The sequence below is a fragment of the Mustela erminea genome, chromosome 10 (assembly GCF_009829155.1).
Source record: "Mustela erminea isolate mMusErm1 chromosome 10, mMusErm1.Pri, whole genome shotgun sequence".
NCBI classification, from domain to species: domain Eukaryota; kingdom Metazoa; phylum Chordata; class Mammalia; order Carnivora; family Mustelidae; genus Mustela; species Mustela erminea.
The window spans coordinates 75,736,715-75,763,571 of NC_045623.1; the positions used below are offsets into that span (position 1 = coordinate 75,736,715).

Genomic DNA, 26,857 nt, shown 5'->3' on the forward strand with positions numbered 1-26,857 from the left:
GCTGCTTATAGTTTTCCATTTTATAAGAGTTGGTGACTTGATAGCCCTTTGGAGGAGACCATAGCTTGGTTCTGGGAAGACCACTCAAAGGGGCAATGTAGTTTTTTTGCAAATGTGAAACAAAGACTACGGTCAAGAATGGAAATACCACCTGTGGCTTCCGGGAGTGGAAAGTGCTCTGCCTGGTGAGTTCACATGCTAGTGACCTCTGCTAAGTTGTAGGCAGAGAACTACGGCTCTGGAACTTGTTCCTTTGGGGGATAGGGGCTTTATTTTATTTTATTCTTTAAGAGGGATTTGGGTTCTTGTGGGACCGTGTTCTTCTTAGAGAAGGTACAGTTTCAGCTGGGACTGTGTGAGATGTTGGGCACAATCTCTCTGGGGCCCAGAATGCATCATTGAGTTGGAGGGACCCTACTTGCTCAAAGACTGGCAATCAGGACTGTTGAGAGCCAGCACCCTTGGTTTGGGTTCTGACCTGGCTCTCTTGCCAGGTCAGTGCTGTCTTGAGCATTTTCAGAGGTGGTTTCAGTCTGTCTTCTTTAAGTGGCATTGAGAGCTGATATGACCACTGAAGGGCAGGGTCTGGAGGACTTGGGGGCTAGGCCAGGATTTCAAGTCTTTCCAGCAGGGGCTACCTGGACCTGATGACCTTGCTTGATGGGATGTCCTCCTTCATCCCTAACCAGGGCCAGGGCCTAGGCCTCCATGAGGTGTCTGCAAACTGCATGGCACTGGTTCCATTTTCTTCGGGTGCAGATGGGAAGGGCTGGGGACTGAGGATCCTCAATCAGTTTGGAGGAAGAGCGATGGGGCAAAGGGGTGTTTGAGGGCAGTGTGAGAGCACCAGAGTTTGGGGAGCACCTAGAATTGGGGCAGTGAAAATGGAAGAGTGGAAGCACAGACCCGTTTCTCCTCCTTGACCCAGAACACACACAGCCGTCCCTGTTGTCTGCTCCTCACTCTGGCCTGAGTGAAGGGGGCAACTGTGCCAAAGCAGCCAGGCACTTAGACAGTTTGGAAGGAATTTTGGTTAGCAGTGGCAATGCCCGAGGGGTCCCACCCTCAGCCAGCTCATTCCCACGGTGCTCTCTTGTGCCCCTGGCTACAGCCACTGCCCTTGTACTCACAGCTGTCAAATCTCCAGTCTAGTCCTCCCTTCTCAGCTCAGACCACATATCCCTTCCTCCCGATGGCCCTTCGACGCCCCATGCTTCCTCAGACTTGGCATCCTTTCTAAATGCAGGCCCTTATCTTATTTCCAAAGAAGAACATCATATCAGACAAATTCACAGGACCCAGGAAACAGGGTTTCACAGGGACAGGCAGGAAAGCTCAGATGATTGCACTGACTTTTGAGAGATGACTCGGGGACACGGTGGAAGGCCAGAGTCAGAACTAACCTCTCCTTCCTTCCAGAAGCAGATGTGTACCTCTTAGCTTCTTGTCCTTTTCATACTGTCAAACTGAACTTCCATAATTATTTATAGTCTGTCTCTCCTGAGTTAAGCTTAAAGGCAGGGATCATGTACCTTTCAGCTCTGTATCTCTGGTGTCTACCATATAATAGGTAATTAATAAATACTTGTTGAATGAATAAATGAATATCCTTGAATATCTCAAAATGCAGGTCCCTGTGGGTGGCACCTCAGTCCTTTCCTGCCCTCTAATTCCCTTGATGCTCTCTGCTTCATCCCCCTGCCCCCAAACCAGCTGCACCTTCTTCCCCCACCGCAGCCTTTGCAGATGCTCTTTTGCCCTGGGCTGCTTCATGGAACTCGGGCAGTGAGCTCCCCGTGCTGGATTGTGTATAAGCAGAGGCAATATATGCACCCGTCAGAGTGCCCTGGAGGGTAGGACACAGATGAGTGACCTGGGGTGGGGCAGTGTGTGGTTCTCTGTGTCATTACACATTAAGTAAGGCCCCCAGAATGCCTGATGTGGCAAGGGTAGGGTTCTCTCCAACTGTAACTCCGGGTCCCAAGTGCTGGGGATGGTGCAGGGCGGTGTGAGCTGGCCTGTTGGGACTGGAGAACACCCCTGTACCACCCACTCTGCCTGTATTCCATGCCCCATATCCCAGAGCTGGTGGCTGCAGGCAAGCAATGGAAAATCCAGGCCAGGCATGTGATTGCTAAGTCAGCATGAAGACAGGGTGATGGCCAGCCCCTGATCCCCATCCAGCTGCTGTTACCCGTCCAGCCCCACTGCCCAGGAAAGGATCTGACAAACCACGGAAGTAAATAAATAACTTAGGAATAATAAATAGGGGTCCAGCTCCCACGAGTGAGTCCAGGCCCTCGTGGGCAATGTGATTGCCGTGTGTCTCCTCCGATTCTGCGCCCCCAGGGCCTGGGCTGAGGCCAGGGGGCCGCGGCCGAGTCAGTGCCAGAGTCTGTGCGAAGCGGGTCCTAAGGTCTCCGCAGCTGAGGTGTCTGGTATCAGCAGGGCTGGGACTGGCAGGGCGAGTACCCTGGGGCCCCAGGCCCGTCGTCCCTCCATCTCTCGGGGGCTCATGGCCATCATTCACCCGGCAGAGGCCTCGGTTTCGGGCTGAGGCTCCAGCCACTCCCCACCCCCACCCCATCACCCCGGACTCTCCGGCGAGAGGGCCCCGGGCGCCAGAAGCCGCGGGTAAGGGTGCAGTCAGCCAACCCAGTGAGCGAGGCTTCAGCCCAGGCAGCCGCAGGCAGTGGCCGACAGGCGATCCACGGTTCTCCAGGTGCTGTTGACGTCCATGAAGGAGACCGCCTCGTAGCGCGTGGGGCGGCAGCACGGCTGGCTGACAGGCCGCGAGCCCGGAGGCGGCCGTAGGGCCCCAGCGCCCAACAGGCTGGCCAGGCTGAGGTCGTGCGGGGAGCGCGCGCGGCGGCAGGAGCCGCTGCAGAAGCGGAAACGCACCAGCTCGTCGGAGCTGTGGCCCAGGCCGAGCGCGCGCACGGGCACCAGCTGCGAGCGCAGGCGGCAGCCCCGCGCCCCCGCAGTCCGCGCGCGGCCCCCCCGGCTCGCGCGGCCGTCCCGGCCCCCGGCTCGCGCCGCGCGGCCCCCGCGGGCCAGCGCCGGTGAGGGCGCGGGCGGCAGGGGCGCGGGCCGGGGCGGCTGGGGCGACGGCCGCCGGGCTCTTCCGCCGCACGTGCGGGCCGCGCGGCCCCCTGCAAGGAGACGGGGTCACGCACCGGGTCCCGGGTCAGCCCCGTCCCGCCCCGCCCCGCCCCCTCGCCCTCTCACCTACCGGGCAGGTGGCCAGTGGGGGGCGCCGGGGCCGGAGCGGGGCCGAGGCGCGGGGCGGGACTGCGGGGCGCAGGGCCCAGGGAGGCCTCGGCGACGCTGCTCAGCAGGGCCAGAGCAGCCAGGGTTGGCCACAGGGCCGGCTGCGCAGAGACAGCAGTGGAGCCTCAGGGAGGAATAGGGCCCCCGGGTCGGCAGGGGTGGAGGGAAGTCGCGAAGGGGCTGGGGCAGCGGGGATCAGAGAGGATGGGCGCTTAGTTGGGTGGGGGGAGCTCCCCAAGGGTTTAGGTTGGAGGATAGTAGGTCAGCTGCCTCAGGGAGCCCACGGGAGAGATCACTGACGTTCCTCCTTACTCCTGGTCCCTCCTTGACCGTTCCCCCTACCTCTTCTGTCGCCAGCCCAGGCCAAGCCCTACGCTGCCTCCCCACTCAAACCACCTTCCCTCAATTCCAGGTGGCAGTCACTGGGAGAACCACTCACCTGCCGCCTAGGCGGGGGCCAGTGGGGCAGCACCGAAGGGCTTCCACATCCGGGCTCCATCTGTCAATACCAGGTGCGCCCATCAGCCCTAGCTGACCTGTTCCCACCCCTCTCCTCCTCTTGAGGCAGCCTGGGACAATGAGAGATGAGTTATCCTCTGGGTAGGTCATCCCTCCTCTTCCGTGTTTCCAGACGAAGTACAAGGGACTTGGATGGCTGGACTCAACCCGGGAGGAGAAGTAACTGCATTGAGAACCTAACTTTGTGTTGGAACTTTGCACCTGTTCCCTCTTTCAGTCCTCACAACTCCATGAAGTAGCTGGCATAATCCTCATTTTCCACCTGCACAAATAAGACCCAGGGAAGCTCGGCGACTGCTTCACATCCCAAGGTCCCTTGCCCCAGGACCTCACTGCTCTGTGCTGCAGGGCTGGAGTTGCCAGGAGCAGCCAGAAAAGGAAGTAGCTGGACACTCTGGGTCCCACAGAGACCTTTATCTCCATGGCACAGAGGAGGAAGATGTGGACTAGAGAGGATTCAGGGTGTTTGCTGTTGACCTATCTGATGTCGGTGATGCCCCAGCGTCAGCCCGTGTTGCCCACCCAGCGCTGCTGCTCCTTGCTCCTATGTGATCTCTGTCTGGACCCAGGGCCGCCAGAGTTCTCTCTTCTCTCCGCAGATGAGCCCCCGGATGATGGGGGCTGATGGGCCCTCGAACATGGGGCCTGGGCATGGCTCCATGTGGCCACTAGGGGGCAGCATTGCCAAGCCTGCAGACTCAAAGCGGGGGGTGGGCTTTTGGCTGTGCTCAGATAGACTCATGCCTGAGCAACTCCCAGGAGGGCCAACCAGGCCTCCACTTCAACCTGGTCTTTAAGAGCTGGTCCAGGTCTGTCCCCCTCCAGCTTCCTGTGAGTCTGGTAGCCTGGCCCTGCTGCTCTAAGTTTCCCCCATGAGCCATGCTTCCTGAGCCCAGCCAGCCTTTCTGAGCCCCACCAAGACTTTGGTGAACCCACCCTGGCTGGCATTCCCAAACACCCCTCTGGGGCCCTAGAGCCCTCACTACTGGTCTGCCCTTGGGTCCCACCCCACAGCACACAGAACGCCTGCATACCTGTGGACCAGATCTCCCCAGGCAGGCCTCCCTGGTGTGCTCCTACTTGAATCCGGCCTCGAGGGACCAGATTAGTGACTTCTCATTGATGGAGTGCAAGCCGCGGCCAGGCAGCCTCAGTAACCCCCTGCGCTAGGGGGAGCTCAGGAGCTGGTCTCTTGAGGGCAGGTCAGGCCCAGTCTCCCTCCTAGCGGTCTGGGGGCCACTTGGTCCTCCAGTCCTTGCTTCCCCGCTTGCCAGCCAGGTACTCACCACAGGGGTCCTCCTCTGTGGGCTTCTAGGCACCTTTCCTGGGACCAGTGCTGAGCTTTTCTCCGAAGCTTAAAAGGCTCATGCCCAGGGCTGTGCACCTGGCAGCGCCCCTTTCAGCCAAAAGCGTGGCATTGGCAGCCAGTCTGCGCCCTGTAGCGGCAGCGGGAGCCTCACATTATGGCGGGCTAGCGCAGTCCGACCAACGACAGGGGGACTGAGGGGGCCGGGAGGGGCGGAGAGCTATGCCTCTGGCCCAGGAGAGGGAGGATGTGAGATAGGAGTGGAGGGGAACTCTCCTGCCCGCTCCCCCTAGCCCCAGGGCTGGGACAAGGGTGGGCCAACAGGTCGGCTTACCGCGGTGCAGGGCTCTGGGTCCGGGACGCAGTGAGGGCTGGGGCCCGAGGGACCTGCTGCTGGCAGAGCCCGTGGGCCGTGTCTGGGGGCCGAGCCCAACTCCATCCCTTAGCAGCCTCATGCCCGCCGCCATCCGGTGTCAAATTCCAGCCCCGGCGTCACCGGATCCCGGGGTGGGGCCCGGAGCGCCCCCGCCCAGCCCCACCTTTCAGGGCTCACCTGGCCGCTCCACCTGCTGGGATCCGGTCCCCCCGGGCTATGCTAGGTCCCCCAAGCTGGGCTGGGGGAGGAGACGCTGGGAAGGGACCCTGGGGATGCAGAGTGGAGAACCCGGGCGGCGGAGAGGCACGGGAACTGGGAGTTCAGAGTTTGTAGGCACGCAAAGTAGGGAGTTGGGAGGCTGGGCGGAGGGCGGGCAGGGAGGAGACAGGCCGGTCGCTGCCTCTGCTGTGGGGCCCTGAGATTGGCGTGGGCTCCGGGGTTCCAGCTGGCTAAGCCACCGTGGCTGCTCTCCGATCCCTGGCCCACCGCAGGCTTCTCTCCGCAGAACCATGGACTGGTCAGATTGGTGAAGTGGGGCACTGGGGCTCCGGAGGCCTGACCCTGCTCCAGCCACCCTGCCGCCCGCCGGGCAAACGGTGCGCTCCCTGGGGCCGCGCTGGTAGGAGCGGGAGCCCCGGCGGCAGAGGGGAGGGTCACAGAGGAGAGACGCATGCACGGAAGCTTTGAGGTAGGAGCTGGAGGGTAGTGTTTCAGGTGCCTAATTACAGCAATTTGGCAGGTGAGGTGGAGGTTGAGTAACACGGATAGAGGTAAGGAAAGGCCAGACCCTGTGTGTCATACTGGGGAGCCTGGACTTTATACCAGTAGACCGGGACCACCGAAGGTGGCAGGCAGGAAACTGGTGCGACCAGACATGTGTTTGCAGTGACTGGCTGGTTGGGGGGGGGGGGTGGCGGGAGATGTAGGGAGGCTGCTGGGGAGAGAGGAGACAGGCAGAGACTCGGGGTGGGGGGGGCAGAGGGCCACAAGGCTTTTCAGACCACAGCTTCTTGAAGACTCAGTTGGTGCCTGATTGGATGGGATGAAGAGGTAAGACGGACAAAGATGCGCCTCTAGCCCGGGTGACCAGAGGGGTGGAGGGTGCTTGCTGGCAGCGGGGCGCCCTTGAGGAGGATGGGTTGGAGACAGGAGCTCTGGAGTTGGAGCAGGACCTGTGGATTACCTTAGTGACCATGTTCAGGAAGTAGCCGACTGTGTAGCCTGGAGCAAAGCGGAGAGAGCCGGGCTGAAGAGGGCAATTCGGGATTTGCCGACCAGCTGACAACTGGGAGCCGTGGGTGGGGAGGAAAGTGCTCAGGGGACGTGTGCGGACCAGCTAGGCCTTGTCTATGCATCAGAATCACCTGTGGACCTTTAAAAACCACCCACATCTGGGCCCCATCCCAGACCTGAATCAGAATCTTGGGGTGGGCATGTGCAGGTTTTCCAGTTTGCACGGGTTGGCCTGGTGTATGGCCAGGGCCAAGAACCGTAGCTTTGTGACAGCAGGTCCTGCGCAGGGGAAGCCAGAGCACAGAGAACTGCTGGGGGTGGCGGGGCAGGGGCTGTCTGCGGGCCTGACAGGACCCCTGGGGGACAGGGGACCAAGCAGGGAATAGCTTCTCCCTTCGCTGCTTCCTGCAACCTGGGGCTCAATCAGTCATGGCTGCCTCCTAGACCCGGTACAACTCCAGGGGGCGCATTCCCGTAGAATGCGGGAACTCATTGGAATGGTGCCGTTTCCAGCAGCATCCCAAGGGAGTTCTGGGTGTGCCTGTCCCTCTGTCAGGGCCTGGCTTTCCCCCCAGCAGAGGCGGCTTCTGCCCGAGAACCAACCACAGCAGTTAAGGGGGCATATAGGACGCTGGTGGCCCTTGGGATGGCAGGAGAGAGGCAAGGGGGCCGTCCAGCCTCACTTACTGCCAGTGGCAGCTCTGGCAGGAAGTGTATTCCATGCCTCAGATGTGGGCGTGGTTTGCCCTGATCTCAGGCCTGCCTGGGGACACTGGGAGGGGAGCCATCAGATTCTAGGTCTCTCGGGGTCGGGGTAGGGGTGTCCTTTCCCGGGTTCACCTGGGGATGCCTAGAGCTGGGCTCAGCCTTCCTGTTCTGTGTGGGTGGAGAGGGGTTGCGGGGAGGGGTGCGCCTTTGTGCTCTGGGTGGGGATGGGGCCTATTCCCTCTGGAGCTCAGCCCCGGGAGCCAGGAGCAAGTGTGGTCGATGAGCCTCTGTGTCGGGGCTCAGCACATCATTTTCCTGAGCTTGCAGGAATCTCTGTCCCTGTGTAACTAGGGCTCTGGGACCTTTGGACTTCAGCCCCCTGCCCTCTGGCTCCTTCGGGGTAGGGCAGACCCTGGGGCATGCCCTCATACTTGTGGTCGGCTTCTCTTAAGGTGTAGAGGGTACGGGACTGTGAGGGATGGGAGAGGCTTCAGAAGGAGAAGAGGAAGGGGCCCAGGAATCTGTGGGCTAGAGAGATGGCCCTTGGCTTTCATGTCGTTGCCGAGGTCCCAGGGTCCTGCTTCTTTCAGGAGCATCACAGAAAGCAGAGGAGGCCAGATTCAGGGAAGAGCTTTATTGCTTCCAGGATGGCTGCCACAGCCTGGACAAGGTCCTTGAGCCTCATTTCCCTCTGGTCCAGGCTAAAGGCAGAACCCAAGGACCTTACAGTCTCATTGCTGAAATCCAGAACAGCTGCCAAGGTGGTCAGTCCAGGCTGGGGCACTGTCCTGTGGATCAGCTGGGGGGTGTGGCGGGGGGGCATTTCCATCAGGCTAGGCCAGGCCTCGCCTCCTGAGCTTTCAAGTTCTCTCTGCTTAAGCCAGGGTCTGTCTTGTTGGCTTAAATGATGGCTCCAGGTTTCCCTGTGGGGTCGTTAGGGGCTGGTGAATGGGAACACCCCATCTTCTCCTCAAGAAAGGCCAAACAGTGTCAGGAGCAGGAGGGGGCTGGCATGAGATCCTGCCCACCTCCGCCAAGCCCCAAGCAGGGTACGGGCTAGTCATGGCACCCCCCCCCCACCTCTACAGGGAGCCCACTGGTACCACTGCCCGGCGGGCCCCCTGGTGGGCCTCTTTCTGCATGGCAAGTGGACCCAACTTGACATCTCCAACCTTATTTAAAAATAAATTATCCCGCCCCTCCCCCCCTCCCAAATTCACAAAAATGATAATACACCAAACACTGATTGGAGAAACGATTCCAGCAGCAGCCTTGCTGCCTGATGTCCACCTCCTGCATGCTGGGCCTGCTGGGCACAGCCGGTGGCCTTCCGGCCCTGTGGCTTCAAGGACCCAGGCTGAGAATGAGGCTAAGTGCTGGTCTCTGAGGCTGGCCTCTGGGCAGACGCAGCTCTGGCTGCCCTGCCAAGGCCTCGCCACCTCTGGAGCCACTTGGCACTGTCCTTCTCTGGGTCTGAAGACTCCTGCACCTTTTAGGCAGAGCCAGACTGAGGCCAGTGGGGTGGGCAGGTGGCGGCGGCTGCTGCTTCCTCTTGGCGGTGCCAGGACCTCCGTGGCCATGTGCTGGGCCCCATGTCAGATGCCGCTGGTTAGGTCAGTGATGACACGTGCTTTCACCAGCTTCCGCAGAAACTCTTTCTCTCGCTGGATATTGTGCGTCCAGGACTGGAAGGCAAGGCACAGGGAAGGGATGAGTGGAGCTCGGGGCTCTCCTCTGCCCAACACTCTCCCAGGGCTCTGTGACTGGAGGATCTGCTCATCGTTCTCCCTTCCCAGAACCCCTTTCCACACCCTACGAGAACTCGGCCTCTCCTCTCCTTCCAAGACTTCGAAGACAGGGGCCTTCCCACCCTTGTTCAACAGACGTCACCTCCTTGTCTAGCTGTGCATCCATGGCTAGATCCTAGGCCCTGAGGGTAGACCAAGTGAGTCAGGGAGAGCTGGCCCAGGCCTGGGGGCTGTGCCCTGCTGGAAGGAGGACTGCGTGGGGTCGCTTAGTCATCCTTCGGCCTGATGCAACGCGGTCTCCAGGCTGATGAAATCCTGCCTCCCAGATCAGAGGAGCCGGGGGTGGGGGGCTGAGGACAAGAGGCTCACCTTTCTGTGAATGTGGAAATTACAGGGAAGATGCCGCCTTCTGGGCCTATCCTGGGCGAAGACTGCACTTGGGCTCAGGCTCTCTCCTGTCCCTGGTACTTGCACCAGGATGCTCTGGTGGTTAAGTCCCTCAAAGAATGAAAAAGGACGGACTGACCGGCTCAGGGAAAGCGGACAGTCTCTTCGGAGTTTGTATGCACCTGACTGCACTGCGGGAGCCTGACCGTGGTGTTCGCGGGAACTGCTGGCTGGGGCTAAGGACCCAGGGCTCTGTCCTGGCCCTAGTCTCATCCAGTCCACCTTCTCCAGCTTGCCAAATTTTTTCGATCGGAAACACAGGCCAAATTCCCTGTATCCTCTGACTATGCCCTTCGACTTCTTGGGCTAACCATGAACTTGGCTGCCCCTAAGGACAGTGTCCCCCAGACCCATCTCAAATGGTGACTGTTTCTTCTCTCCCACTCCACATTCCACGGTGCCTAGGTCTGCAGGGTCTGCCTCTCTTAATCGCTGCGTCTACACCACTGTCCCTCCAAACTCCCTAAAGCCTCTGGCTCCTCCTGAGGCTCCTGTCACATCACTCTGCCATCGGTGACCTGTCCCTTCCTGCTGCAGACCCCCAGCGTGATCTGCCCTCATCCCTCGAAGAGTCACTCATTTGGCACACTGTCTCTCTTTGAAGGCGGGGACTATTGCCGAACAGTAGGTGCTCAATAAAGATGTGCTGAATGAAACTGCATTTTGTGGGTAAGAACACAGAGGCCTGGAGGAATGGCAGGGCCAGGATCCGAACAAATGTGTACACTTAGACCGCTCTTTCCTTACGCCTCCCCTCTATCACCTGCAGGAAGAAGCAATCACTGGTGGGTTTGTTTCAAGAACACCCACCAGGAGTCACTGATGGTTGAAAGCTCAGGGGAAGACTGGATTTATTTTTAAAAAGCTTGTTTACTTATTTTTACTCATCTCTACACCCATTGTCGGGCTGGCACTCATGAACCTGAGACCAAGAGTTGCATGCTTTTCTGACTGAGCCAGCCAGGCACCCCAAGACTGGACATTTTTTATGATATTAAGAAACTGTTAAAAAGTTTTTTTTGGTGTGATAATAGTATTATGATAGTTTTTTAAAAAGTGCCTATCTTTTAGAGAAAGTTACTGAAATATTTATGGTCAGAATAATATGGTATCTGAGACTTGTTTCCAAATAATCAGTGGGGAGGGGTGCACGAAAGGAAGGACAGGTGAACACTGGCCAGGCACTGATAATTGAGGGAGGTCAGTGATAGATGCATGAGCGCTCATTATATTACTGTCTCTACTGATGAGTATGTTTGATAATATGTGTCCATAATAAAACAGGAAACACAATGATTGGCCCTGGGCTGTAGCTCTCTTGGGCCAGGCAATGCCACCTCATTCTCCCTTCCACTTGGACGGCACAGGAGCTTACCAGAGCTGTCTATACTGTGTTGTCTACACCATCTATGGGCTGGGACCGAATTCTGGCAGTCTTGGGTCCCCAGCCTCAGCAGGACCCCTGATTCTGGATGCAGCTGTCCTTCTGACAGCTCTTTTTCTTCCTCCATCTCTGGTTCCTCGCCCCTCACCCAGTCATTAAACCCTGGGGCTGTGCCAACCGCCGATGCTCTGTGCTCTCCCTCTCCCTTGGCAACCGCTCCCCTCCCTGCCGGCCATGGACCTCAACAGGCAGCTGTGCTCCTGACTCACACAACTCGCACAGTCCCGTGTGAGCCCACATCAGCCCTGAGCGAGCTGCTGAGCTTCCATCCTCCACCTCGCCCTGAGCGAGCTGCTGAGCTTCCATCTTCCAAGCTTCCTAAGCTTCCATCCTCCACCTCCTCCTCCCTGCTTCCTGGGAGCACGTACTGGGCACCATGCCTGCCGCTGTGCACTGCCTTTACTCGTAGCTCAGCCACTGGCCTTCGAGGCTGCTCTCCCCACCGTACACGGGGCCGCCTCACTGGTGCAGCCCCTGGCCACTTCCCAGTGCTCCTCTCACTACTTCTTGACAGCGCCAGATGTGGTGGGCAGTCCCTGCGCGCTGCTCCCTTGGTCTCCACAACCCTTCGCCTTCCTAACTCCTGCCTTCTTTCGCTCTGTTTCCTCTCCAAACTCCTTTGACATTCCTTGTAGCTCCCACAGCACGGAACCTCGGCTGCCCGCCCCTTCCTGCTGGGCCTGGAGAATGGGCCCACGGGCCGAGCAGAGGGGAACAGTGCTCGGGCCAGGGAGCTGGACGGTTCAAGTGCTTCCTGCAGACACTCAAGGTGGACAGTGGGGATCCCAAACACAGGCACCAGCATTTCCAGTGAATCCTCAACCAGGATATTGGGAGGTTAACAGTGACAAGTACAGATAAAACGTTAATGATAACGACTAACAGTATGGATGCTTACTGGGTGCCAGGCCTTTTTTTCTAAACACATTATTGGGTCTAATCTTCCCCAAACCTAGGGAATAGGTGCTATCATTACCCCCTTACTGGGAAGGAAAGAAAGGTACAGAGCCAGGTTCTACACCCAGGCCATGGGATCTCCTAACCTGAAGTCCCCAGCACCCCGCACGGAGCAGGTGCGGCCAGTGCCGTGAGCATCAAGGCAGCCGGTTTCAGAGGATGATGGGGGTGGGGTGTGGGGGGCGGTCTGGCCTGGAAACTGAGATCTGGCATGCCCAAGAAGAAAGAACAGGCTCCACTGAGGGCTTCAGGGAAGGTGCAGCCCTTCTCCCTCATTCCTGCACTAGGGCAGACCCAGGCCCTACCGATCGAAAATTCTGTCTCTGTCTCCGTCTTCTCATCCACTCTGGAGTCAACGGAGTCTTCGTGTCTTGCCTAGACTGCTGGGACAGGCCCCCGGCTAGCTCAATCTCTGCCTCGTGGCCTTCTGTTTCGTGCTGCAGCCAGAGTGACCTACCACATGCCAGTAGGTGACGCACTACATGCTAGTGACCTACTACATGCAGCCTGAAACCCTCCCGTGGCTCCTCCAGGCCGGTGGAGTGATGTCCAAACTCCTCACCGCGGCACAAGAAGCCCTGCAGGAGCTGGCTACAGCCTCCCACCCTCTGCCTGGAGCCCGGACACCAAGTTTGCATGAAAGCAGTGTGTAAGAGGCCAAAGATACCACGGAACAGAAGCCAGGAGACAGGTGAATGCTGTGTTAATGGTTCCGAGTGGGTGCAGGCAGGGGCCAAAAAGGCAAGAAGATACACAAAGAGACATAGAGGGAAAGACCAACGGGGTCCTGGCAACGAGGAGGCAGGCCTGGAACCACTACTGAAGGCGAAGGCATCAATCTGGAGCCGTCCTAGCTCCGCGGTGGGCCCCCCACTCCTGAATCCCACTCCAGGCAACGGGGGGCCCCACCATAAGGCTGTTCCGGGTTTCCCAAGGCGCGTTTAAATTCCTGCAATAACTTCTCACGGCTTAAGGTGGCTGAGTGAACAACACATGCGAGATCCTACAGAAAGGAACTTAACCCACAGACGGGGACGCCAAGCTCCTGGAGAACGTGGAATGTGAGAAGACCGTCCAGGATGGAGCCCTAGTGAATGCGGACTCTTTGCGGGGTGGACTGAAATCAAGGACGCTGAGGAAGAGAATGAGAGAGACTGGCAAGTGAAATGAGAGGAAGACCCAAGATCACGGACTCGAAAGTCCGAGCAGGAAAAGTTTCAAAGAGGAAGGAGTGGTCAACTTAAAAAGCATTTCTGAGAGGTCAGGAGAGATGAGACTTACACATGTCCACTGGATTTGGCAGCCTTGCGCTGAGTCACTGGTGACCTTTGTGGGAGTCATGGCAGGGGGAGGGGGAAGTCGGGCTGTGATGGAGTGAGGAGGGCAGAGGGGGCGAGCCCACATGAGCTGCCTGAGTCCCCGCTGTAGTCTGTGCTCCCACTGGACAAAGGGATGGTGGGGGAGCCTTCAGGGAATCCAGGGCTCGGGGCTGGTGGGGGGCATGTGAAAAGGTACTGAGCAGGAGGGAAGGCTGGCTGAGATGGGAAGCACCACATTTAGAGGACTAGGAGTCTGCAGAGACGGGAGGCATTCTCCAGCACCCGCTCCACCCCAGCCTCCCCCCCCACCCCCACCCCGGGTGGAAGCAGAGAAGCTGCTCAAAGCACTGGCTCAAGATGTGCAGGTCACGGGCTGGCATCCGTGGGAGGCCGGTGGTAGCAGTGAGGGGACTGGGAGAGGGATTCGCATGGGCTCTGGATGTGAAGGCAGAGATGCTGTCAGAAGAGGCTGGCTGCCAGCCCAGACACTGGGAATCCTTCTTGAATGTGAAGGCACCTGGACATGTGGACCACCTGGGAAGCCATTCTGGGTGATCAAGAGCATCCATGCTACAGGGCTTCCCTTCCCAGGGAGGGCAGAGGGGTGCAGGGACTGTTCTGGCACTGAGAGGCAATGTCTCTGGGTGGTCTGAGAGGGCATGGAAGTCTTCTGGGGGAAGATGGTGCTGAGCTGGTGCCAGGATTAGCATGTGGCAGTTGGGGAGAGCAAGGATGAGGCAGGTGTGGGACCAGGGCAGGGAGAATGCCAGGGAGGGAAAGTTCGGGGAGAGAAGGGCAGGGAAGGGGGCACTAGGTTCAGGGGCACAGAGGATGCTTGGTGGCCAGAGACCCAAAGGCAGGGATGGATCGCCTGTGATCCAACTTAGCTAAAGGCAGGGCTCTGGGCAGCTGGACCAGCCACTGGTTCACCCCACTCTGTCTGTTTGTCCTGAGAGCATCCCTCCCTCGACCCTGCTCAGAGACCACCCCCAACCCAGCCCAGCACCTCTTTGATGGCCGCCATGCGCACGGTCTCGTAGTAGTGCAGGGGTGCGTTGGGCGTGCTCATGTCATAGCCAAAGCCTGCGACTGCCACCTCATCACAGCCGTGTAGTGCCATGGTCACCGCCACGCTGCCAAGGGTCGGGATGTTCTGGAGAGGACGGAGGAGGGCAGAATTCAGCTGGTTTACTGAGCCAGGCTGAGACCCTTAACCACACTCACCAGAGCTGAGCTCCATGTCCCAGGGCTGGGCCCCTGCGCCCCCACCCTGCCACCCTGTCCTCCCCTCCTGAGGCATCTCTGGCCCAGCTCCCCTCTGCCATCCCCCAGGGCCTTGCCATCTCACCCCGCGACCCATGAGGCCATTGTTGAAGGGCAGTCCGATGAGGGTGAAGGCGGCCTCCTGGATGAAGTACGGGTTGAGGATGCGAATCTCAGGGGGCTCCTTGGGCACTCGTGTGGCCACAGATTTCCAGAAGCCATCAGAAGCACTCTGCAGACACAGCATAAGCAGGCGTCAGCTGGGCACACAGCTCGTCATGGGACCGTATGTGTGGGGACAGGGCCCCAAGTGTGTACAGACAAACGAGAAACAAGATGCAGGCATGATGTATATACTGGGGGACCGGGGGCACAGGGAACAGACACCCTGGTAGAGGAATAAGCTGGTGTGCTGGGGTCAGGGGTGGGGGGTCACGACACAGGATGTATGACAGAGACAAGAGTAGGTGGTGGGGGACAGGGAGCACATGGTGGGGCCACCATGTGTGAGGGAGGACACAGAGTGAATCGCAGGGCAGGGGCACTTCTGGGTGGGGCCCTGAGGTGTGCCATTCTGGTTCGCGGGGATTCCTGGGTCAGCAGGAGGACCCAGCAGCCCAGCTGTCCCCTCCCCTTTGCAGCTGAGGGGCCCACGAGGAGCCTGCCCTCTCTCTCCTAGCTGCTCTGCTGGGCTCGTCTCCTTTCCCTTCTGCTGTCTCTCCTTGCTTTCAGTTAACTGTTCTAAAGTGAACCTGAAAAACAAGGACAGAACGTGAGCTAGTAAGGCACAGCAGAACACAATATGCCACTGATTAGCAGTGGGTGACTTTAGGCAAGTGACAAGCTCTCAGAGCTTTAGTGTCTCTAACTGCAAAGTGGAGATCTCGGGGAGCCCAGTCCCGTACAGGAAAGGCATCAGGTCTCAAAACTTGACATCCCAGCATCCATTCCAGGGCCACAACATCCTCTCCTGATCCTCTCCCTTCCTCCAGCCCCAGCCCTACCTTTTTGTACAGTCCATGAGCCCTTCCTGGTCTAGTCCCTGAAGTCGGTCACCCTAGGGAGCACACAGAAGAGCTCACAGCCCCCTGCCCCTTGCCCTTCTATTGCCCCAGCCTTGGGAGCCCGTCAACTTGGGCTCGACCCATTCATCCACCTTTTCTGCCCACTGGGCTCCGACTAATGCTGGAGAGAATCGCACCAACCCTGCAAACTGGAGGCATTACCCAGCCATGGACTCCAGCCTGGTATCTCAGGGTATTTGTTATTTGCCTAGAAAACCTAAGAAAAACAACTAAACTTAGAATGGACAGAATAATTTAGGAATGGGACATGAACTCCAACAGGAACAGTCACCAGATATACTACAAAGGAGATCCCATTTGCAATCTTAACAAAAAATATCAACTACTGAGCAACAGATTTAGATATGTGACCTGAAATAATAATTTTTAAAAAGCGATAATCCTTTATCGAGATATATATAAAAAAAAAAGACTTAAAAAAAGAAACGGGAGAGACAAACTATGTTTTTGGATGCGAAGGCTGAATATTAACACAATGCCAAGTCTGCCCAGATTCATGTAGGCTTAACAGAAGTCTAAGAAAAATCCCAATAGGGGATTTTTGAAATTTACCAAAAATAGCCCCCAAATTTACATAATAGGTATTAGAGTATATTACGAATTTGCAACTATTAAGGCTTTGATAGATGTGTAAGAATCAACACAAACAGCAATGAACCAAGAGAGCCCGGAAGCAGAACCATATACAGATTTATATGTATTTAGCTAAGGTTATGGTAAAGGAAGCTTCACCGCCCGTGGGCCCAGGACTATTTTCTCAGCAAGTGGTATTTGAAAATCTGTTTTTTTATAAAGATTTTATTTATTTATTTGACAGAGAGAGATCACAAGTAGGGAGAGAGGCAGGCAGAGAGAGAGGAGGAAGCAGGCTCCCCGCTGAGCAGAGAGCCTGACGCGGGACTCGATCCCAGGACCCTGAGATCATGACCCGAGCCGAAGGCAGCGGCTTAACCCACTGAGCCACCCAGGCACCATGAAAATCTGCTCTTTAGAAAAAAGATCCTTTTACTTCCTCTCCTCATACCCTACACGAAATTACTAAGTGCTAAAAAAGCAAAACTAAAAGAAAATTGGAGTGTATATTTGATCACTGAACTTTTGACATGTTAATGCAATGTCAGAAATGAACTAAAAAAAAAAAACCAGATTTTGATTTTGTAAACATTTTTAAGGGTTTTGCTGTATCAAAAATAGAATAAGTGGGGTGCCTGGGTAGCTCAGTCGTTAAGTGTCTGTCTTCAGCTCAGGTTAGGATCCCAGGGTCCTGGGATCGAGCCCCGCATTGGGCTCCCTGCTCCGTGGGAAGCCTGCTTCTCCCTCTCCTGCTCTCCCTGCTTGTGTTTCCTTTCTCACTGTGTCTCTGTCAAATAAATAAATATTTTTTAAAAAACAGAATAAATATTTTTTTAAAAAATATTAAAAAAATAGAATAAGTCAAATTATGAGGGAAACAAAAAAGTGAGAAACATTTTGCACAGATAATAAGAAATACATATTTTAAAAATTAATGAAAAAATTAACAGGATACCATAAAAGTAGGGAAAGAGCACAAGGTTAATAAGCATAAAAAAACCAATAGTGACGAGACAAATTAAAATAAGGTGTTCCTTGTTATCCTCTAAAATACGTGTACGTGTGTGCATGTGTCTCTCTGTATGTATCTTGGCACTGTGGCGGTCGGCACACCCGGGCGGGATTCTCCTGCACTCCACTATAGGAGTAAAACTGGTGGAGCCTTTCTAAAATGAAAATGACAATATAACCAAAAGCCTGAAGGCTGTTTTTGTATCTGATGACTGCAACCTTCCTCTTCTAACAGTAATCAGAATGGTGAAGACCTCTGTAAAAAAGGCTGCTTATTCAGTGTTATTTATAAAAGCACAATTCAAACCAGAGGAAAATCCAGAAGTATACAGCAGAGGTTTGGCTAAATGATACAGCTATATAACTGATTGTTCCAGACATCAAAAGTTTGTTTTCTAAGAACCGGTCTCACCAGGATGTCTCATAACTTACTGAACCAATCCGCTGTTGCTGGACGTGAACGTGGTTGCTGGTTTCTGCAGATCTGCTCTGTCTCCTCTTCCACTATCTGTATGTTCTTCTACCCCTTCTACTATCAGTTCTCTCTCTTCCACTATCCACCCCACCTTCCAAGCCAGAAACCCGGGAATCCGCACTGGATTCTGTCTCTCCAGCCCATCCTGGCTTACCGGTCATCTGCTTCTCTCCATTCTATCTCGGAATCCCACAGACCCAAAGGCAGGGATCACAGGACCCCGCAGGAAGGGGAAGGGTGGAGGTGGCCAAGATCTTATGCAGACCTGGGGAGGAGCCCCTGCTTAGAGGGCCAGGTGTGGACTGGAAGGAATGCAGGTGCCAGCCCGTGCTGTGCCAGGCCCCTGTCCCCTCCGCGGGACCTGGCAGGCCCCAACAGTTCCGCACCTGGGGTTCCTGCCCATGCCCGCCCCTCCCCCCACCTGAACAACAGGAGGCACAGTGGCTGCTCAGGAGAACCAGGAGGGCACGGCGGGGGGTGGGGTTGGGGGGGGGGAGCAAGTCTCCTGGCTGGTTTTCACAGACCTTACTCATTTACATCTCCTCCGCTTTCACCACTTCACAGGTACAGTCCCCAAGATGAAGCAACATGCTCGATCAAGGTCACAGAGGTGGCTGGGCCAAGTGTGACACCGGAGTGTCAGGAGGCCAAGATAGGTGTTCTGCCACCCCAATGACCATCGTCACTGCAGTACCTGCCTCCGGAAGTCTGGGGCCTGGGGTTAAGGGTGAATGAGCCCTCCCCTCTGCCCTCCAGCAGCTCCGAAGTGAGGAGGGGTCGCCTGGCAGGTGCCCCACGTCCCATTTCACGAAGGTGACTGGGGTTCAGAAAGGCGAGGGGAGAATCTGGCTGGATCCAACTTTAGGAGCTGGTTCTCTCCATGACATGAGGTGTCCTCTCTGAAGTCCCATACATGACGACTACGTAAAACTGTCAGAAATGAGCTTATCAGCTCTGCCCCCTGTGAGACTCTGGCCAAAGCTTCGGTGGAGAGAAGCCGCTGATCTGGCCACTTTGGTTTAAGGGTACTGAGTGTCACAATGACTGGGATAGGCAAGAAGTTGTTCTCTCTAACACACACACACACACACACACCCCTCTCTTTAGCTCTGTGCTGTCATACAGCAGCAGGCCTAGCTCCTGATCTCGGCCTCTGCTCCCTGTCTCTGGGAAAAGGAGGCCTGGGCATGGGTCTCGAGTCCCAGAGAGCCCGGCCGGAGAGCCCCGGAACTGGTGCACCGAATAGTTCAACGGCTCTGGTTTCTTTTCTCCCGTTGTCACCGACCTGAGGCAGAGACTCCTCAGGAATTTCAGGGAAAGGAGAAATAAGACCAAGACAGGATTTGGGCATGTCGGGGTTTTCCCAGCCATAAAAATACCGTGTACCAACAAAACCCCAGCCGGTCTCCTAAAATAAAAGCTATGGCTTCTCTTCTCAGAAAAAAACCACACACACACGAGCACATACACATTTTACATTCTGCACACCGATGCGAGGGTCATGGGATCCCCGAAGCCAAGGGACCTGCGGACCCCGGCTGAAGAACCTCTGTGCCGGGAGGGGGGAAACTGGGGACGGGCACGGAGGAGGGCGCCTTACCGGCTACTGTGTGGAAGTAACGGATCCCTCATTTCTACGCCGGAAAATGAACAGACTGTTATGTATGTGAACTGACATTGAAATAAAAACTTGGACAGGAAAAAAAAAAAAGAGAGAGAATCTCTGGTAATGGGGTGAGAGGGGAGGAGAAGCCTGCAGCCGACCCTGAAGGGGCAGGTGGAAGCCGAGGCCCCGGAGACCGACGGGAGCCATGAGAGAGGTGGGGTGCCAGGCGGGAGCAGGAGGGCTGGAGCCCATGAAACTTGAGCCTCACGTCCCAACTGTACATGTGTGTGACCTGGGGCAGTCACGTCATCTCCTCCAGCCTCAATGTCCTCATGCATAACAGGGGTGATGGGACCCACCTCCCAGAGTTGGGAGGACTGTATGGATTGTAGAGCCAGACGCCCCACACGCCAGGACACAGACGTCCAGACATCCAAAGTTGGGGTGGGGGTGTGTTCTCCCTGGCTCCTTGCAGGAGGGCCGTAGGCGCTGGAGCCTTCCCCCGCTGGCTGACACTGCCAAGCCTGCCACCGGAACACAGCCCTGTCCCAGAAGGCCTACCCAAATGTAGCCCCAGGTCTCTCACGGCTCCTTTCCCTGCCCCACAGGACACAACGCAGAGGCCTACAGAATGGTCCAACCTCTCCTCGAGGCCAGCTGGACCCTGCCTGCCTTCCTTGTCGAGTCCCTCCCCTTCCAGGAAGGTCCCTGGCTCAGTCAAGTCAGGACCCAGCTTGACAGTGCGTGGTGTGCGGCCGCTGCAGTTCTCCGGCTGATAGGCCTTGCCGTGGTCTTCAGCACAGCCAAGAGCAACAGGGGAAGCTTCCAGGACAAGAGCGCCTCCCCAGCCAGGGCCCATGGCTTCCCCGTGCCCTCGTGGAATCTCCTCCTGCAGCCCCTTCCTTCCTCCCCTTGTTCCTTAGGAGAAGTCTGGAAGTGGAGAGGCTGACCACGGGCTGGTTCACTGTGGCCCAGAGCAGGGCAGGTGTGCTCCCTCCTGCTCTCCACTGCTCCCGCCTTGGGACAGGCCAGCTCTTCTCCCCGGGGTCACCCCAAAGGCCGCCAGGTCTCCCCACCTCCGCCTTCAATTTTTTCCACGTCCCTGCACAAATCTGATCCGCACGCTCTCAGGACCACCGTATTCCGTGGCTTTCTGCTGCCCACTGGGACAGCTTCGCAGGATAATTAAGAGCGTAGGTCTGGTTTTATGGTTTTGTTGTCCTAATCCAGCAGGAATCTGTAACGCAGTGGGAAAGACAGGGCGGTATACAAACACCTCCGTATATGGCAGGGCGGTTATAATGTGAGAAAGCGCCGAAGAGAGGTTCAAAATATCTGCTGCACTTACTTAAAATATATACAGAGAAGACTCATCCAAAAAGCCTTCAAGTGCATGGCACATAAAATAGGAGGGACAGCAAAGTGACACAACTAACAAAACCTCAGGGGAAACGAGCTCGAGGGGCGCCTGGGAGGCTCGGTCAGCTAAGTGACCAACTCTTGAGTTTGGATCCAGTCATGATCTCAGGGTTGTGGGATCAAGCCCCGCATCAGGCTGCACAGATTCTCTCTCTCTCCCTCTGTCCCTCTTCCCTTAAAAAAAAAAAAAAAAAAAAAAATGAAGAGCTCAGAAAGTAGGCTATGTACAGATGCAAATATCCCAGAGATAATGATTAACCCAGATCAACCAATCAATGAATACTTGAGGCCCTGTTACATATAAATCATGTACTCTTTGTACAAAGAGATTCTCTAACATTTTGGACAACCAGTGACCCTCCCCCCAAACACGGATTACAATAATATAAAAAGAGACCTTTACCAGCATCTGGTCCAGTCCCCAGCTGAAGAAACCAAGGCCCAAGAGGCTTGTTTTCTTCTCTGATCTACGTTGCCCGAGGATCCACCACCATCCTTCTTCCCCAACAACCCAGACGTAAGTCCTCCACCCCCCTGACCTTTCCCTCTCCCTCACCCCCAGGAACCAAACAACTACCAAATCTGTGGCTTCTGGGCAGACCCACCACACAACCTTATGCTTCCCACCTTCACGCTGTCTGTCAGCCCAGCCCGGCTGGTGGCCGGGGGTTGCCCCCATGATTCCGTAGGTCTTTGAACCCTGACACCCTAACTACCAACCCTGTGTCCCAGCCACGTTATTTGCCCTAAGTCGTCTCATCCTCATCTACAAAATAAGGGAAAGAAGAATAGGTCCTCCTTTACCGTGGTTTGTGCTACGACAAATCAGTCCTGTGTGTTAATACGTTTGGGAACAAGTCAGCTCGCTGGCTTCTGCTACTGTTTATACCACAAGATGAAGTCCAAGCTCCTCGATGTGACCCTTCACCTTCTACCCCCTGCCTACCCAGCCTCATCGGCGGTCCTTGCCCCCACATCCATGCAGGCCGCCCCCCAGTGCGTGTGGGGCGAGGGACAAAATTACAAATGGATTCCACGTGCCACACGTCTACATTTTAGATTCTAAATGTTTGAAAGTTACAGATTAAGCTATCAAGCTGTTAAATAAAATATATTCTACTCTCCCTTGAAAACCCATCTGGAAATCCGGATTTGCGTTTGGAATCCTGGCTCCTGCAGATCTGGGCTGGGCCATGGTGGTGTCAGGAGAGCCCGCCCGGCCCTGCCTCCCTCCTCTCCCCATGCCCGCCCTCCCCCCACCTCACACCACGAGAAGTGCTGTGTACACGTGCGCCTGCTCCCCAGCCTCTGCACACAGTCCCCGCTGGGCTTCCAGGTCTGCACACATGGAGGCATATCCTGTCTTTGGGAGGACAGAAGTGGACTTGGCCCTGTGAGTCCAAGAAACTCTGAGTCTCTAGCTGTAGGTAATGGTCTACTGAGTGAGGATGGGCCTGTGGGAGGCAGCTCCTTCTTCAGTCCACAAATGGTGTGGCCAGAGGAGAGCCATGTGCCCCCTGGCCAGGTCTTGGGGCACAACTGCACTCATGCCACATGCCAGTTACACCGAGTCACCGAATATCCACTTGTCGCCCATGCTCTTCTGTGTGCCCTGAACTTCATCCAGCACCTACAGAGGCTGGGCCAGGGAGCTAGCTGGTTAGGGTCCTGGGCTTCAAGTGTCCCAGAGGCCAAGGCATGGGGTGGCGGGACCTTCTTGACCAGGTGGCCCTTGCCCTGTGCCCAGGGCCCGCTGCCCTCCCTGACGCACTCATTCCTGGGCCCCTGCCTGGCCGACTCTCACTCCTCAGAAGGTGGTGGTCACCTGCCAGCCGAGGCAGAGGAATCATTCGTTCCCAACATGGAATCCAGCGCTGCTTCACTGACCTTGCCCGCATGGAAGCAGCAGGGGCGGGGGTGGCCGAGACAACATGGCAACACCCGCCCGAGTGCCCATGTCCACCCCAGCTGCAGGGTCAGCCCCCTCCCCTCCCCACAGGGTCGTGGACACTCCTCCCTGTCGTTAAACTACAATTTATGTAATGAACCCCTCAGGTTACACTTGGGTTTGTCTGTTATAAATAACACTATAATAAAAATCATTGTGTGCGCATTTGTCCTTCCTTTGGATAAAGGCTGTTGGTGCCAAATGTCATTTCCTTTCCAAAAACCTTGTCCCCATTTACACTCTGACTCACTCTGACTAGTAGCTCCGAAGCACCTGTCACCACACTCTTGCCAGCGTCATGTATCAGAATTTGAACACGTTCTTTCAAGATGTGGTAGGTGATAAAGGCATCCTGTTGCCTTTGCATGGATTTCTCTGACTGCTAGAAAGTTCAGCATCTTTTTATTGTTCCTAGTTATATTTCCCTCCGCCTGATGTGTTCAGTCTCCTGCCCTTTTATCGGCCGGGGTCCTGAAGGTTTTCTTGTCAGCTTTCATAACAGTAACCATTGGTCTGTCACACCTCCCAAATAAACTTTTTCTGAGTTTTATGGTATCTCTAGTCTTTTCATTGTTAATTCGGCATAAATTTTCATATATTATTAAATCTGATTTCTCCTAGCACGTCTATCCCTTGAAAGTTCTTTCCCCTCCAGGGATCTGATTTCTATTCTACTTACTTCAAAGTTCCCTTTGGTCATGTTTTTATATTTTTACTTTTTAGTCCATTTGGAATTTACCTTGATGTGCGCTCTGAGGAGAAGGTCAGAAAACCTTTTTGAAAGCTATATTTGGAAAAAGCGATGAACAGAAATAGGAGTCGGCGTGGGGCCAGCTCCGCGAGGCTGACAGACAAGAGAAAAGACGCAGAGCATCAAGGATGGGGAAGCTCTCATTTCTTCATGAAGCAGAGTGAACTTGACCCGCGAAGGGAAGATCAAACATACTTAAGGGAAAGGCGTGCTTAGGAGAGGCACGAGGAGAGCAAGGGTCTGGAGCTAAAATAACGACCTCCCAGGGCCATGAAAGGAGGAGACGGCCCGAAGGAGAGGAAGGAGCCCTGACTGAGGGTTGGAAGACTTGGGTTGGAATCCTGACTCTGCCAGAAGTTCCTGCCTTACTCTGGGCCTCAGTTTCCACACATACCGATTCACTTACGTGTGGCCAAGTATGTTTAAGACTCGGCTGGAGGTGACGGACTTGGGAGAGAGAAACACGACCGTTCCCGTCCTCTGGGGGCTTGTAAGAGCTGACAGAAACGCAAAACCTTAAGTGGAACAGAGCAAGGAGCATTTCGCTGTGGGCTCTGACGACGGCCTCTCGAAGGGGAGCAGCTGAGGCACGGAGGCGGGAGACAGGATATAGGTGCTGGCACCGCCAGAGTGCACGCGGTGTGCTGGATGCAGGAAAGAGGCGCAAGGACAAGGGCAGGCGTGGCAGGGGCCAGGTCAAGGGCATTGGGCCGTGGAATCTGGCTGTATCACGGCTGAGCCCGTACCCAAATCTCCTGGACTGCTCATGACAGCAGACTGCTGGGCCCGCGCCCAGAGCTTCTCATTCACAAGGCTGAAGCGGGGTGGGGGTGGGGGGCGGGGCCCAAATGCATTTCGGACACATTTCCAGGTGATACCGGTGCTGAGGGCATGGGACGGCCCTTTGAGAGCCACAACATGTAGGCAATGGGAACGCTTAAGCAGAAGGAACCGCCCAGATGGACACCTGAGGAGGACTCTTTTGGATACAGATGTGGACAACGGACTGGAGGGGGACCCGACAGGACTCAGGGAAAGGGGAAGCTGCTGAGATGGTGTAACCGAGGCATTCTCAAAGGCAGGAGTCCCGGATTTGGAGACTGGATGAGTCCAGAGGGCAAAAGAGGTGGGGAATCAAGCCTGCCAAACCACCCCCTCCCCACACCCCACCCCACCCCACCCCGGCGTCTGGCCGGGAGCTAGTAAGGCCGGGGATCATCCCCACAACTCAGCACTGAGCCCTGTTCACAGTAAGTGCTTGCTGGGGGTCTGCCGACAAGCTGTTCCTCTTAAGGGAGGAAGAAGCTGAGCCCGCTGGATTTGGAATCAGGGCCACTGCCAGCAGAAACAGAGAGATCTGGAAGTTGGCCTGGAGAGGGCTGAGAAAGAGAAGGGGAAGGCAGAGAGATGTGTGTCACAGACAAGTGAGGACTCTTTCCAGAAACCTGAAGAGGAGGGAAGCAGGGAGGAGGAACACACAGGAAAGAGGGCCTTCATTTGTCAGATGAGAGACCCGAATGAAATCACGTCTGTGAGAGGAGGATCCAGGAAGAAGTGAGAAAAGAAGAAAGTCAGTCCCTGAGGAGGTGGGACAAGATGGCGTCCAGCGCCTGGGAGAAAAGTGACCTTGACTGGGAGAGGCACAAAGAGGACAGTGAGGAGGGAAGGAAGCCGGGGTGGATGGGGATCCCCCCAAGCTGGGAGACCGGAGGCTGGGAAGTCCAGACTTCCTGACGGCTGATGACCTTTGTTCTCCCGCGGGATGGGCAGACTTCTGCTTAGAACAGGGGCGGGGATGTCATGCAGAACTGCAGACCATGGTGGGTAGGTTGGGAGAAGAGCAATGGCCAGGGACGGGACACGGGGGTGGCAAGCAGCATCACCACCGTCTCAGCTGGAGCGTCCCTCTTCGTGGGGGGTTCCCTGGCACTGCACTGGCTGGAGGCAGAGGTAGTGGGGGAGGGCATGAGGGAACTGTCGGGGGGGCGGGGGAGACAGCATCTGAAACCTGGGTCTCTGTGTGACTTTGCTGACTGATTTGGACTGGCTGAATGAATGAACCAATGAATCAGTGAGAGGTAATTCAGTACGACGGGTGATGCAAGACCCGTGTGGTTCCAAGCACTACCCTACCACTTACTACTACTCGTGTCGTCTGGCTGAGCAGGGCTGTTGACGTGGCCGGCTTAGGCACTTCATGGAAACCGCGCAGCCCAGGGCCTGGCACGTGGAGGGGCTCAGTAAACCGCAGCTCTTACCATTCTCGTGGGCCATGCCAGGAGGGGAGCTGACAGATGGAGGATTCTAAGCAGGAGGGGGAATGCGGTCAGGCTTCTTTCCTAGGAAGACCCCAGAAGCAGCCACAGCTGGGTGTGAGTTCAGCTCTGCCACTTAGCCAGTTGTGTGAGCTTAAGCAGGCAACTCATTCTCCCTGTGCCTTAGTTTGCCAATCCCCCAAATGGGGATAGTGACAGAACTGATCTAATAGGGTCATTGTGAGAATTCCAAGAACGAAGGAATTCCAAGAAGGCTGGCAAAATGAAGAGGTTCATACATGCCAGCTACGATGAGGATGCTGGAAAGAGGAGGAGGAACCAGAGGAAGAGGAGGAGGGGGACGAGAAGGAGGGAGACAGGCAGGAGGAGGGGAAGAGGAGACAGCAGAGAGAATACTGATTATGAGGCCCAGTGACCACAAGGTCATAGATGACAGCGGTGAGAGGAGCAGGGGGCAGGGGCGGCATGAACCCCAATCCCTGAGCACTTTTTTTTTTTTTTTAAGATTTTATTTATTTATTTGAGAGAGAGACAGTGAGAGAGTGCATGAGCGAGGAGAAGGTCAGAGAGAGGGGCAGACTCCCCATGGAGCTGGGAGCCTGATGCGGGACTTGATCCCGGGACTCCAGGACCATGACCTGAGCCGAAGGCAGTTGTCCAACCAACTGAGCCACCCAGGCGTCCCTCCCTGAGCACTTTTTATCTGAGGAGGAGCAACAGTTAGGATGCGGCCGTGGGGATGAGCATGGAGGCCTCCTGGCCCTCCCAGCGGAGAAGAGGAATGAGCTGTGTCCACCAGAGGTGCTGCAAAGGAAACGGTGTCCCAGGAGAGCTTGTCTCCGAGGCCTGGGGAGCAGTTGGTGGGGGTGGGGTGGGGGGTGGGGGGAGACACCCAGATGCTGACTCAGAAGAAGCCTCGTCACACAGGAAGAGGCCACAGTGTGTGCCGGCCTCAGCGCCCTTTCCAGGCACCCTGCACTGAATCTCCCCTGTGGTGAGGCGATGTGTATCCTGAGCTCCTAAGGCTCTGCGTCCCTCCCCGGCCTGGAACAGAGCAAGAGGTTTAAGTACAGATGGACACTCAGGCCCCACCTTGGGCCTGGTCCAGTAAGGCCTCATATAC

At 56.1% G+C, this 26,857-nt stretch overlaps 2 protein-coding genes and 1 long non-coding RNA gene across 15 annotated transcripts in view; 1 reads left to right on the plus strand and 2 right to left on the minus strand.

Annotated features, from left to right (window-relative positions):
- Nucleotides 1–2,236: 2,236 nt before the first annotated feature.
- Nucleotides 2,237–5,156, minus strand: ARTN (artemin). 2 transcript variants are annotated; one of them, XM_032303251.1, is made up of 4 exons: nucleotides 5,076–5,156; nucleotides 3,710–3,769; nucleotides 3,233–3,371; nucleotides 2,237–3,152 (listed from the first exon to the last, which is right to left on the minus strand). In XM_032303251.1, the coding sequence occupies exons 2-4, from the start codon at nucleotides 3,767–3,769 to the stop codon at nucleotides 2,671–2,673; spliced, it is 681 nt and encodes a 226-aa protein (XP_032159142.1). In that variant the 5' UTR covers nucleotides 5,076–5,156; the 3' UTR covers nucleotides 2,237–2,670. The 2 variants fall into 2 exon arrangements, with proteins under 2 accessions (XP_032159142.1, XP_032159143.1); XM_032303252.1 differs by having other exon boundaries at nucleotides 3,710–3,839; nucleotides 5,076–5,153.
- LOC116567879 lies at nucleotides 2,639–18,376 on the plus strand. Its single transcript, XR_004276396.1, has 3 exons — nucleotides 2,639–2,722; nucleotides 3,683–6,159; nucleotides 18,299–18,376. It is a non-coding gene; the product is annotated as an uncharacterized LOC116567879 (long non-coding RNA).
- ST3GAL3 (ST3 beta-galactoside alpha-2,3-sialyltransferase 3) overlaps nucleotides 8,032–26,857 on the minus strand; it is a 194,873-nt gene continuing 176,047 nt past the window's right edge. For 7 of the 12 annotated variants that reach the window (XM_032303244.1, XM_032303236.1, XM_032303237.1 and 4 more), the window contains 3 exons: nucleotides 14,676–14,822; nucleotides 14,334–14,480; nucleotides 8,032–9,097 (listed from right to left, as the gene is read on the minus strand). In XM_032303244.1, coding sequence (XP_032159135.1) covers nucleotides 9,008–9,097; nucleotides 14,334–14,480; nucleotides 14,676–14,822 — 384 coding nt within the window. In that variant the 3' untranslated portion in view covers nucleotides 8,032–9,007. Of the gene's footprint in view, nucleotides 9,098–14,333; nucleotides 14,481–14,675; nucleotides 14,823–17,094; nucleotides 20,578–26,372; nucleotides 26,539–26,857 lie in introns of those variants that run through there. The other 5 variants (XM_032303249.1, XM_032303238.1, XM_032303242.1 and 2 more) reach the window with 5 other exon arrangements.

Bases quoted from the DNA above. Each gene is read 5' to 3' on its own strand.
- ARTN (XM_032303251.1), bottom strand. From the start codon at position 3,769: ATGGAGCCCGGATGTGGAAGCCCTTCGGTGCTGCCCCACTGGCCCCCG. The intron at 3,372-3,709 runs GTGAGTGGTTCT...GTCTCTGCGCAG, and splicing joins GGCCCCCGCCTAGGCGGCAG to CCGGCCCTGTGGCCAACCCT. The intron at 3,153-3,232 runs GTAGGTGAGAGG...GTCTCCTTGCAG, and splicing joins CCCCACTGGCCACCTGCCCG to GGGGCCGCGCGGCCCGCACG.